The following is a 13,929-nucleotide window of genomic DNA, read 5'->3' as shown; positions in this document are numbered from 1 at the left end:
TCATTTGGCTTTTGAATGACCATACTTCACTGATTTTCTCCTGTCTCACTGGTTGTGTATCAGTCTTCTCATTTCTCCAACATCTTCATATTGGAGGGCCCCAGGACTGAGTCTTTGAACTTTTTTCTTCTTTATATATACTTCCACATTGGTAATCTTATCCTATCTCATGGTATTAAATCCAACAATGACCCTTAGATCTGTAAACTTGTATATCTAGTTGTCTACTTGACATGACCATAGATGTCTAGTAAGTATTTGAATTTTTTTAAGAAGATTTATTTATTTAAGAAAGAGAGAGAGAGAGCACAAGTGGTGGAGGGGGGGGGAAGGGCGAGAGGGAGAAGTGGGCTTCCCTGCCCAGGGCTAGATCCCAAGACCCTGAGATCATGACCTGAGCCAAAGTCAGACGCTGAACTCACTGAGCCACCCAGGTGCCCTGGCAAGTTTAACGTGACCAAACATGAATTTGTAATCTTGCCTCCAACCTGTTTTTCCTGTTGTCTTGTCCATCTCAGCAAATGGCAACTACATCCTTCCGGTTGCTCAGGCCCCCACACTATTGGCAGTCTCCTTGACTCCTCTTTACAATTTTTCACTCCTACCCTGTATCTATTCCAATCCTTTGGCAGACCAAGGCACTGTATTTTTAAAATATATTCAGGACATCCTTTCTCATCACCTCCACCTCTATCACCTGGTCCAAGACATCGTTACATCTCACCTGACTGGTGGCAACACTCTCGCCGGTCTCCCTGGTGCCATCCTTGTCGCCCAGCAGTCTGTTCCCCATACAGCGGGCAGCATTCTATACAGAGCATTCAAATCATGTCAGTCCTCCGCTCAGAATCTTCCAGTGGCTTCCCATCTCACTTAAAGGCCCAAATTTTCAAAAGACCTAGAAGGCCTTATGCAACACGTATGTAAGGCCAGTGGTTTAAAATAGGCCTTTTACATTGGTTGGAGAGCTTAATACACTTTTTGGTGCATGATCTCTCTCACATGAAATTCAGGTATTTCCTATGCTGGGTTCAAGGCCCACACTTAAACAGTAAACCTTGATATGTGTTGTCATTCGGTGATGGAATGTTTTTCTGTAGATGTGAAGTTTTTATCGGTAGCCTTAACAGTGATCATTTCTTTAATTCATAGCTGTTTTATTTTACTTTTAATTTTTAAATTTTTTAAAAGTAGGCTCTGGGCCGAGTGTGGAGCCCAATGCAGGGCTTGAACTCACGACTCTGAGATCAAGATCTGAGCCGAGATCAAGAGTCAGACACTTAACCGACTGAGCCACCTGGGCACCCTAATTCATAGCTTTTTAAAAATACATTTTGGCTTTATTTATTTTTTTAAAGATAATTTAAATTTGACAGAGAGAGGCACAGCGAGAGAGGGAACATAAGCAGGCGGAGTGGGAGAGGGAGAAGCAGGCTTCCTGCTGAGCGGCAAGCCCGATGCAGGGCTCCATCCCAGAACCCTGAGATCATGACCCGAGCCGAAGGCAGCTGCTTAATTGACTAAGCCACACAGGCGCCCCTACATTTTGGCTTTAAATAGAATTCAGCCTACGAACACTTAGTAAGGGCATATCATCTGCCAGACATTAGGGTTATGAAAAAGATAGGAAGAGGGCCACGTCAGTAACTCCTGCAATTGTGAGTGAATGTTTTTATTGAGCATATACATGTAGAAATAACCATCCCATAAGGGTTGCATATTCTCCTTTACATGGAAGCCAAGGGATAAGTTGTATGTTGAGTAAATAATTCAAAAGGGAAGCACCACTGTTTCTTCTTTCAATTTTTCTCTCTCCCCTTTATTCCGCTTTTATTTTTCAAGTAATATTACAGTCTCTTTGTTCCTGACTAGGCGCTGGTCAGCTTCGTCAGTCCTGTTCAGTGCATCAGTCCTGTTTGCATAGATTATGTCCTTCCTACCTTTCATCACTAATCGTAGCATTTTACACACAGTAGGCCCTCAGATCCCTGGCTGCTTATAAATATGATTTCTGTTTGGTTTTCTAAGCCTACAGCTAAGATTACAAGCTAGGTTGTTTAACATATTGGGAGGGATAAGGTGAGAGATGAGAAATAAAGCCATTTACTAATAGAAGGACTTTAAAAAAATCTATGTACAGCCAAAGAGAAGATTCCTTTTTTTTTTTTTTGAGATTTTATTTTTAAGTAATCTCTACATCCAACATGGGGCTTGAGCTTACAGTTCTGAGATCAAGAGTTGCATGCTCTACCGACTGAGCCAGCCAGGCTCATGAGAAGAACCATGAGAAGGTTCTTAGGGATATGTTTTCCCCTGCTGTCTGAAGTAGAGCATTCCTCTGAAAGTATTTGGAAGCTGAAATGCCAAAGTGAAGAAGGAATTGCCATTAATTTATATGGAAAAATTTGTGAGCATTCCCAGACTCCCCAGATCACCTCTCATAGGCTTTTCTAATGCCTTAAGACACAGCTTGCTAATGGATGCACAAAGTAAAGCAAGGTCAAGCGCAGATGCTCACAGACACAGTTCAGAGCATTGACAGCTTCAGGTCAACATGCTGTGTAGTTCCCAGGGAAGGCGCTGGGCGGCGCCATTCTCGCTGTGGGACTGCTAGCTGCGTTTAGGATGGCTTCCTGCAAAAGTGATGCTGAATCCTCTTTTCGATTTCTTGTAAAAGTGAAAATCTTCTTCGCATTTCTTCCCGTTCATGAAAACAGGTGCTAATGTAGGTCTTTCGTTAAAGCGAAGTGGAATAAAGTGAGCTTCGAAAAAGCGGGGGTACCTGTATTGCATTTTGGGCAGGATATTGACTCTCATGTGAGTGTTAGGGACATTTATAAACAGAAGTATTTTAAGCCATAAAGAGTGTTAAATATGAAATATAATGGAAGGCGTATTTCTTCTGTCTGCTATTCTTACATGCCTGAATAACCATGACTCGGAAATGTACAGCAGCGGTTTTCCCTTCTTCCCCTCCCCCTTTTCTTAGCTATAAGCATTCAGATGAAAACCACCTGACTTGCAGTGGACCCCCTATGGAAATTCCTGGAGAAGATACAGATAAGATGAATGTAACCTACACTTACTCCGTGAGATTTGAAGTAAGTGTTCCATGCCATCATCTTACTTTTGTTCCAGATCAAATATATAAATAACATATACTTCATTAATAGTAAAGCCTTAATTTCCATCATCAAAGTTTTTTATAACACAGCTAAGAGCCCAGGAAAGCAGGTAAGTTCTTTATATTAAAACTAGTCAGAGGACAATCGTGAAAGGAGTTCTGTATTAAATCTCCCTTTCAGGTACTGTGTCAGATAACTTACTTTCTCTTATTTTATGTGGAGGTTTGAAAGAAGTACTTGGAAAATCAGAGGAGTCTCACTTGGGGTCGGCAGGCTGTCGGGCTGCTCCAGTGGAACCTTAAAGGACAGAGTATCATGTAGTGAAAAGAGAATCTTTTAATTTTTTTTTATATATATTTGAGAGAAAGAAAGAGAGACCGGGGCAAAGGGAGAGAGAATGTCAAGCAGATTCCCATGCAAAGCCCAGAGCCTGATGCAGGGCTCAGTCCCACCACCCTGAGATCATGACCGGAGCCAAAATAAGAGTCAGATGCTTAATCGACTGAGCCACCCAGACACCCCGAAAAGCACATCCTTATTGGGCTCAGACTGACCTGGGGTTCAAGTTGAGGCTTGGCCGGTTGCTAGTGGTGTGAGCTTAGGTAAGTCATATGACTTCAGGCTCAATTTTTTTTCTCATGTTATTTCATCCTCATTTTCAGAATATATAAAGACGTTAGCATGACACAGTAGGTCCCCAACATACGGCACTCATTATTGTTTCACATCTGTCATTTGTCTTTTGTAAGTGGCTGTTTTTATGAAGTGGTCTGTATTTGGGGAGGGTGGATAGACATACAGACTGACTTTTAACCTTCTAGTGAATAATTTATCAGCACCGTGATGCCCATGTTTCCCAAAGATTTTCCTGGAAACTCGTTGCTTCATATTTTATTTATTTTTGCTTTGTATTTTCAAAAGCGTTATGTGAAAAAGGGATTCTATGACGAGGTTACTTCAGATAATGCTGAGTTAAACGATGTTAAAACAATGGCATCGAGAGTAGTCATTATGTTAGAAAGCACTGTGATTTTTCAGAAGATGATTATGATACATGGCATTTCATAGACAATGGCAGAACTCATGGGATTATAATGTTCTGTAACATATTCAAGGGAAAAACTGCATGTGGTACCAAAAAAATATGCGACTTTGTACAAACGAGATACTACACATGCTATTTTCACTCCATGTGTTTATCATGGACATCTTTCCATGTCAATAAATATAGAGTCATAGCCTTCTTTTTATTTACTGCCTGGCACATTTATTTAAATTTTTTTAAGATTTCATTTACTTATTTGTCAGAGAGAGAGCACAAGCAGGCAGAGGCAGAGAGAGAAGCAGGCTCCCCACTGAGCAGAGAGCCTGATTCGGGGCTCGATCCCAGATCCCTGGGATCATGATCTGAGCCAAAGGCAGCTGCTCAACGGACCAAGCCACCCAGACGTCCCTATTTTTAAAATTTTTAAAAAGATTTTATTTATTTATTTGAGAGAGAGTGAGTGAGGAAGCACGAGAAGGGGCAGAGGCAGAGGGAGGAACAGAACCCCTGCTAAGCAGGGAGCCCGACTCAGGGCTCGATCCCAGGACACTGAGATCACAGCCTTAGCCGAAGGTAGACACTTAACCAACTGAGCCACCCAGGTACTCCATTTTTTTTAAAAGATTTTATTTATTTATTTGATAGACAGAGATTACAAGCAGGCAGAGAGGCAGGCAGAGAGAGAGAGGAGGAAGCAGGCTTCCCGCTGAGCAGAAAGCCCGATGTGGGGCTCAATCCCGGGACCCTGGAATCATGACCTGAGCTGAAGGGAGAGGCTTTAACCCACTGAGCCACCCAGATGCCCCTGGGTACTCCATTTTTAAAAGTTTTTTAGATTTATTTTTATTTTAGAGAGGGGAGGGTGGGGAGGGGCAGAGAGAGAAGGAGAAAGAGCGTCAAGCAGACTCCATGCTGAGCACAGAGCCCCATGTGGGGCTTGGTCCCATGACCCTGAAATTGTGACCCGAGCCGAAATCAAGAGTTGAACGCTTAACCGACTGGGCTGCCAAGACACCCCCTATTACATACACATAATGTGTAGGACATCGTTGATTTCCTTAGTGTACTATTGATAAAAATGACTCAAATGTCTAATTTTTAATTACTATAAACAATACTTTAATGAACATTCTTACTTGTTTTCTTGTATAATTACCTCCTAAAGTTAAATTCCTAGCACTAGGCTTATTTAGGTAAAAGGACGTACATATTTTGATAACACATTGCCACATTTTTGTCCAGACAAGTTGCTGGGCCTGAGGATCTGCTGTTTCCTCACATATGCAGCAGTATTAGGTTTTTGTCAATTTTAAAAAATCTTTCTTCAGAATTTTAATTCTGTGAGTATGTCAAAAGAAGATTGATTCATACTAACCAAACTCCTAAGGGTCCAATGTATAAATCAGAATACCAACTTATTAATTTACATGGAGAAATAGAAGGGCCTAGCAGACCACACCATTCATGTGAGCCGGTTAGCACATCTGCCTGATATAACGATATGTGAAAAAGCGAATAGAAACAGAATAGAATGAATAGAAAGTTTCATGGTGAGCATAGAACCCCAGAGCAAAGGGAAATGGGTATTGAAAGATGATATTCATGGCACTCTAGTGTTCTGCTTGCCCATGGACCAAATGTTCATATTCATGAGTTAGGGACTCAGCCCTGGGCAGTATTAGAGGTGCTTCACCAAAAGATTAACTTTGGGGCTCTCCTTTTATAGGGAAAACCTTTTATGACTATACAGATCCATGTATTTCTGTTTTTAGTTTTGTTTTAAAGACTATATCTTATATATGTTTTTTATTATATTTTTTATTAACATATAATGTATTATTAGCCACAGGGGTACAGGTCTGTGAATCGCCAGATTTACTTCACAGCACTCACCATAGCACACACCCTCCCCAATGTCCATAACCCAACCACCCTCTCCACCCCCCCGCCAACAACCCTCACTTTGTTTTGTGAGACTGAGAGTCTCTTATGGTTTGTCTCTCTACCGAGCCCATCTTGTTTCATTTATTCCTTTCCTACCCTCCAAACCTCCATGTTGCCTCTCAACTTCCTCATATCAGGGAGATCATATGTATATCTCATATTTTTTAAAAAAGATTTTATTTATTTATTTGACAGACATCACAAGTAGGCAGAGAGGCAGGCAGAGACAGAGGAGGAAGCAGGCTCCCTGCTGAGCAGAGAGCCCGATGCAGGACTCGATCCCAGGACCCTGAGATCATGACCTGAGCCAAAGGCAGGGGCTTTAACCCTCTGAGCCACCCAGGTGCCCTATATCTCATATTTTTGATTCTGCTTTGATTGTACTTGATTTTGTATAAAAGGCTTATTTCTTAAAGCTTTTGATGTGCTTTCTTGAGACCAAACCCTAATCATATTATTTGGGATTAAGTCTCAAATTTTTTCAAATATTTACAAATTGTGCTCAGTTTGTATCATTTCCAAAGATGCCTGGCAGCCATCAGAACATGATTTTTCCTAATTCCATTCTGAAAGCAATTCCAGGTTGGGGATGGCTTGCTTTTGTCCCTCTGGACCTATGTGGTTATATCCATTTTTTAAATGAGGATACTGATGCCCAGCGAGGTGAAGTAATTTTCTCAGGATCATAGCTGGCAGGAGGTGGAAGTGATATTCAAACTCAGATCTGCCTGGCCTCCAGAGTCATAACTTTTCTACTCTACCATTCTGACCTTCAACATTAAAGGTCAGTTATGTTTTCTGTCCACAGAGTTACTGCGAAGAAAATGAGAAACTTTTGCATTAGAAATGTGTGTGTGGGACGCCTGGGTGTCTCAGTTGGTTAAGCGGCTGCCTTCAGCTCAGGTCATGATCCCAGAGTCCTGGGATCGAGTCCCACATCGGGCTCCTTGCTCGGCAGGGAGCCTGCTTCTCCCTCTGCCTCTGCCTGCCACTCTATCTGCTTGTGCTCACTCTTGCTCTCTCTCTCTCTGACAAATAAATAAATAAAATCTTAAAAAAAAAAGAAATGTGTGTGTGTGTGTGTGTGTGTGTGTGTGTGTGTGGCACACCTGCGCGTGTGTGTACTTTAAATCATCCAGCTAGAGGTCAAAATTACTTGATCCCACATCCTGCAGTTCACCCAAAGTACAATTGGTAAAAAAAAAAAAAAAAAAACAGGCAATTTACTAGTCCGATAAGTATAGTCCAGTCAGCTGCCTGGTCTTGGGATGAAATGCAGAAGTGTAATCTGGGGGAAAGGATGAAATACACTCAAGAAGTTAAAATAATTTTGATATTTATCTCTTATTCATCAGCTGTTAAAAATTTAAATGTAGAAGGGAGGCGTCTGGTTGGCTCACTCAGTAGAGCAGGTGACTCTTAATCTCAGGGTCATGAGTTCAAGCACCATGCTGGGCACAGAGCCTACTTTAAAAAAATAAATGTAGGAAGCTTTATGTTTACAGTAAAAGCCAAGGGAGAATGCTTCTAAATTGAAGTCCAGATTCATATCAGAAGCCTACATGGTATGGAGCTAGTGGACTGTCTGGCCGTCAGGAAGTAACCGTGGCTATCCAAAGCTGAAGTACAAGTTCAGATGTAATCAAATGGGGGGGAGTATAGGGAAATCGCCTTATTTGGGGTTAGAGTTCAACCCCTTGTTTCTTTTTTTTTTCATTTTTTATTTTTTTTTCATTTTTAAATTTTTTAAATAAACATATAATGTATTATTAACCCCAGGGGTACAGGTCTGTGAATCGCCAGGTTTACACACTTCACAGCACTCACCATAGCACATACTCCCCAATGTCCATAACCCCACCACCCTCTTCCGACCCCCCTCCCCCTAGCAACTCTCAGTTTGTTTTGTGACATTAAGAGTCTCTTATGGTTTGTCTCCCTCCCGATCTCATCTTGTTTCATTTATTCTTTTCCTACCGCCCAACCCCCCCACGATGCATCTCCACTTCCTCCTATCAGGGAGATCATATGTTAGTTGTCTTTCTCTGATTGACTTATTTCGCTCAGCATAATACCCTCTAGTTCCATCCATGTCATTGCAAATGGCAAAATTTCGTTTCTTTTGATGGCTGCATAGTATTCCATTGTATAGATATACCACCTCTTCTTTATCCATTCATCTGTGATGGACATCTAGTTTCTTTCCATAGTTTGGCTATTGTGGACATTGCTGCTATAAACATTCTCAACCCCTTGTTTCTTATTAGGCCTCCATCCTGGAAGCCCAGGGCTTCCAGGGAATTCTCTCCCTTTCTTGTTGAAGCTCATTTAGGGTGCTTAGAAGGCCCTTGGCTTCAAGAAGGGGCACAATGGAAAGAACCAGACATGTCTGAGTTTGAATTCTGGCTCTGACATTTACTAGCTGTGTGAACTTGGGCGGGGTACTTTGTGCCTATTTTTCCTAATCTGTAAAATGGGCATAAAATCATCATCTCCGGTGATTACTATCCAAGATATGTGAGCTCACATAAAACGTTTAGCACAGGGCCTACCCGTAGTAGACATGCAATGATTCCTCTTCCTTCTTGAGGATATAGGAGCCCGTGATTCATAAGTGTCTCACACGACAATGGCTCATGCGTGCAGAGAGCACATGGAGCCACCATATTCTTGGTCGGAACACCAGAACGTTGCTGTTGTAGGTGGGGGAGGGTGTCAAGAGGAGTGGTGTTGTATAGCTCTGCTGCTGTTCATTTTATTGTCTTTAGTTGAAAAATGATTTTTTTTTTAAAACCCAGTGACAGTGATATACATCAGCATTTTCCAAAGTACATTCCCTGGAACACTAGTCAAACAAGTTTGGAAAACGCTGCTCTCTAGCTTCACAAAGCCCATCAGTAAAATATTTAAAAGTCTCCTAGGGTGCCTGGGTGGCTCTGTCAGCTAAGCGTCTGTCTTTGGCTCAGGTCATGATCCCAGGATCCTGGGATAGAGTCCTGCATCGGGTTCCCTGCTCAGCGGGGAGCCTGCGTCTTCCTCTCACTCTGCACCGCACCCCTAACCCCGCTTGCTCTCTCACACTCTCTCTCTCTTTTTAAAAAGATTTTATTTATTTATTTATTTATTTATTTATCAGATAGAGATCACAAGTAGGCAGAGAGGCAGGCAGTGAGAGAGGGGGAAGCAGGCTCCCTGCTGAGCAGAGGGCCTGATGCGGAGCTCGATCCCAGGACCCTGAGATCATGACCTGAGCTGAAGGCAGAGGCTTAACCCACTGAGCCACCCAGGCGCCCCTTCTCTTAAATAAATAAAATCTTTATTAAAAAAAAGTCTCCTAGTAAAGTGACCTTTTGACTGAGTCTAACCCAGCATTTTACATCTACACTTGGCTCTGGAGTACTCTTCTGGAGTATGATTTTTAAAAAAGATTTTATTTATTTATTTGATAGAGAGAGACACAGCGAGAGAGGAAACACAAACAGGGGGAGTGGGAGAGGGAGAAGCAGGCTCTCTGCCAAGCAGGGAGCCAGACGTGGGGCTCCATCCCAGCAGCCTGCGATCATGACCTGAGCCTTGAGCAGAAGGCAGATGCTCAATGACTGAGCCCCCCAGGCGCCCTCTTCTGGAACACAATTTATGTTGCATAGTGAATGTCACTTCGGTTGTCCCAAGTGTACGAGGTTGTTGCATCTTGGAATAGCTCACAAAATCTTATTGAACTCCTAACAGAGCTTGAACTTTCAGTGGACAAATAAGCAAAGCTTCCCACGCTGGTGACTGTAATTATAAAAGTGCACTATGGCTTGTGCAGGATTTTGTCAACTCGCTGGGCTGACATCATCATTTTTTGAAATGCTTCGGTGGTCATGACTATTTGAAGTGGAAATTGAATTTGAATTCAAAAACCATTATTTTTCACCCTCCAGTCAAATAATCGATTCAGGTCAATGTTATCAGTGGGTGTTAAAATTGGAGGTGAATGAGTACTGGGGAACTGGTCACTCTCATAGTAGCAAAGTATGATGACCACAGATGACTTGCTAATTGCAAATGGGAAAATAGAAAAATAAGTGAGTGGATAAGGAAATAAGCGAACATGAGCTCATACCAGTAACTCAGACTTAATCTAGTACTGTGGGGTTCCGGTTAGCCCTTTCCCCTTGCTCATTGGTCATTCTCTGACACTGAGAAACCTGGCCCCTATCGTCTACCCTGTGTTGACTTATTTGTTCAACCCTAGCATACATGTAGTGTCTGTAAACTATACCCCTGTGAGAGACACAGTTATTAACTAGAATGCCATATTTGTTTAGCACTTGTTTTGGTAAAGCAATACCTCGTGTTCTTTTATCTTGTACCAAGTCTTTGAAATCCAGCGTATATGTTACACTTAAAGCTCATCTCCCTTCGGACCAGCCATATTTCAGGTGCTCGATAGCCACAGGTGACTAGTTGCTGTCATCTTGGCAAAGATCTAACCCTCCACATTTCCTGGAAGTTTCCCCTTTGGTGTTGCTTCTGCATGTTTTCCCTCTTTTTGCTGCTTCTCACTCCTAGTACAGAAGATCCCACCAGGTCCTGTGACCTGGATTGATTCCAGGCCCTTGGTTGGGCAAACCACACCATCTCATCCTTGTACAGACTGTGGAAGCCTTCCATGTACCTCTGGCACACAGAGTCCTTCTCAGGGTCAGCGGGGGAGGGGCACGCACAATCCCGACACAGAAGTGGGGCCGGGGGACATGGACAGGAAGCCAAACTTCATGCATATGTCAAGCCATGCAGCAGCTGGGCCTCCTCGGCCACCTGGCTTGTGACCTCCCTCCTCCTGGCCTCCCTCTATCGCCTTAGACCTCCTTGTACCTCCTGTACAGCACCTGCAAGCTGTTGTTTGGAAGCAGAGCCCATGGTCATTGGCTGAGACTGTGGGCCTGAGCCCCTGCTCAGGCAGCTACTGGCTACAGAAAGGTCCAGAGACAATACAATTTTTAGTTAAAAAAATTCTGTGTTTTTGGTTATTTAGTTAGTTATTAGTACATCTTGTGTACTTTATGTTTTCGGAAAATGACTCACGTTCCCAAAGGGGTATAAGGTTGGGAGTTTATATAACAAATTTGTTCAGAAGTTATTGAAGGATGGGTCATAAAGATTAACATCAGAGCGAAGACCTTTCATTCATCCATTTAGATGACAAATATTTATCAAGTGCCTGTTGTATGCCTGGCATGGAGATTTTTTGAAGTACTTAGTCTAACTTCATTTCTCACAATAGTCCTCTGAAAGCAGGTACTATTTTAAATCTCCATTTTATAGAAAATAAAACTGAGACTCATAGAGGGAAAGTCACTTGCCCAAGGTCATGGCTGTAAAGGATTATAAACCAAGATTAGTTTGACTAGAGAGTCCACACTGTTAACACAGCCTCTCAACTACATGGTGTGACCTTAAAATGGAAAAGAATTATGGTGGGTGAATTGTCCAAGAGGACACTATAAGAGAGGGGCCTTGAGCTGGGCTTCAAAGGACGCTGCATGTGATTTGGATGGAAGGGACAGAGGTGTGCGAGGCATTGTGGGAAGGCCAATGGACTGAGTTAAGAGACCCGGATTTTAGGAATTTGGAGAGGAGGTGGGGTAAGGCTTTTTGGGTAAGATTGTGCATGGTGTATGTGGAGAACAGCAAACAAACATCCAATTGAAACAAAGTGTTGCTTATCCGTTCATCAAAGAACATTAAGTGCATTTAGGTGCCGGTTTGTAAAGGCCAAAAAGATTCAGTCTAACACTCTAGACTTTAAGTGTTTATATAGTATTGGTAGAAAGGTCAGAAAGATAGACATGGGTCAGATTTTGAATGGCTTTGAGTGCCAGGCTAAGGTGTTTTTATTTCCAGTACTTTTATTTCAGAAACTTACTGTTTTTTTTTTTAAAGATTTTATTTATTTATTTGACAGACAGAGATCACAAGTAGACAGAGAGGCAGGCAGAGAGAGAGAGGGAAGCAGGCTCCCTGCTGAGCAGAGAGCCCGATGTGGGACTCGATCCCAGGACCCTGAGATCATGACCTGAGCCGAAGGCAGCGGCTTAACCCACTGAGCCACCCAGGCACCCAGAAACTTACTGTTTTTATACCACCAATCAAATGTTTTTTGGTTTCATTCTAATCCCAGTACTTTTACCTATTTATGTGAATTATATAAGCTTTATTTGTGGGCTAACCTGGGACCCTGGCCACATTTATAGCATTTTTTTTTCTTTTTCTTTCCTTTTTTTTTGGTTTAAGTCATTCATTAATTTACTTATTAGCTTTGCTTTTTTTCCTCCAAAATATATTCCTAACCGACACTGCCGCCCAGGCACCCCCTCCAAAATATATTCCTGATTTGTAGGCAGCATGGGCCACTAACTGAATTGAGAGTGGAATATTTTGGTATTTTGGCATTCTCTTGCCTCAAACTCATCCTGGGACTTTGAGCAAGTTTATTTGCCTGTCTGGACTCTAATTTCCCCATAATAAAAGCGAGGCTTGACAACGCATCAGTAGTTCTCAACCCTATCACATTGATGTCCTCTTTTATTTATTTAAAAGATTTTATTTATTTGAGAGAGACAGCACTTGTGTGCGTGATGGGTTGGGAAAGGGGCAAACAGACCCTGCGCTGAGCTTGGAGATCCATGTGGGGGCTCAGTCCCCCAGCTCTGAGATCATGACCCAACCTGACACCAAGAGTCGGACATGCTCAACTGACTGAGCCACGTAGGTGCCCCTGATGTCCTCTTTTAATATCAAATGTTTTTGTGGTCTCCCTTTACTACTGTGAATTCATATTTGTAGATACTAAATGATTGAACCTGTCTATACACGTAGTTTCAATAAACATCAGTATAACAGCCTACCTATAATATCAAATAAACAAAAAGAAAATAACTTCTAATAAAATAACATGTAATTCAGTACATATATCAGCCTGTCAGATGCATGTGTCAAAGTGTATAATCACTATAAATGTGATTGCCGTGGAGGCAGATGAAGATGAGAATACTGTGCATTGGTAGCTCATATTTCCACAAGATGACATGAGTCTCTGAAATGCTGATCAATTTCCGTGAAGTCGCAAACCAGGGACGCCTGGCCGGCTGGGTCAGTAGCGCATGCTATTCTCAGTCTTGGCCTTGTGAGCTTGAGCCCCACATTGGGCTGAGAGATTACCTAGAAAAAAAAATACCATAAAAAAAAATGTTTTAACGGGCACCTGGGTGGCTTTGTCGGTTTCGCGGCTGCTTTCGGCTCAGGTCATGATCCCGGGGTCCTGGGATCAAGCCCCTCATCCTGCTCCCTGCTCAGCGGGAAGCCTGCTTATCCCTCTCCTTCTGCCTGCTGCTCCCCCTGCTTGTGCTCTCTCTCTGTCAAATAAAAAGTTTCAAACCGAGCATAATACAGTTTTCCCTCAACTACATGGTAGTTGCACTCCCCCCAAAAGTCAGTGTATATTAAAAATGCATAAAGGTACTTTATCTGTAAAATGGAACTTGATTCTAGGCACAGATCATAATCCTTTAAAAAAATAATAAAAAATTTTAAAGATTTTATTTATTTGAGATAGAGCATGATCAGGAGGAGGGGTGAAGGCAGAAGGAGAAGCAGGCTCCCCGCTGAGCAGAGACCCTGATGGGGAACTTGATCCCAGGACCCTGAGATCATGACCTGAGCCGAAGGCAGACACTTTTTTTTTTAAGATTTTATTTATTTATTTGACAGACAGAGATCACTAGTAGGCAGAGAGGCAGGCAGAGAGAGAGGAGGAAGCAGGCTCCC

At 42.4% G+C, this 13,929-nt stretch overlaps 1 protein-coding gene across 1 annotated transcript in view; it reads left to right on the top strand.

Annotated features, from left to right (window-relative positions):
- Positions 1–13,929, top strand: part of LOC111139344 (transmembrane 9 superfamily member 2-like) — an 80,688-nt gene that overhangs the window by 26,448 nt on the left and 40,311 nt on the right. Inside the window, exon 7 of the mRNA XM_022491610.1 lies at positions 2,990–3,101. Coding sequence (XP_022347318.1) covers positions 2,990–3,101 — 112 coding nt within the window. The remainder of the gene's footprint in view (positions 1–2,989; positions 3,102–13,929) is intronic.

Source organism: Enhydra lutris, unplaced genomic scaffold, assembly GCF_002288905.1.
Source record: "Enhydra lutris kenyoni isolate GAN:26980312 unplaced genomic scaffold, ASM228890v2 scaffoldscaffold101, whole genome shotgun sequence".
Taxonomy (NCBI): domain Eukaryota; kingdom Metazoa; phylum Chordata; class Mammalia; order Carnivora; family Mustelidae; genus Enhydra; species Enhydra lutris.
This window is presented reverse-complemented; position numbering and strand designations above follow the sequence as displayed.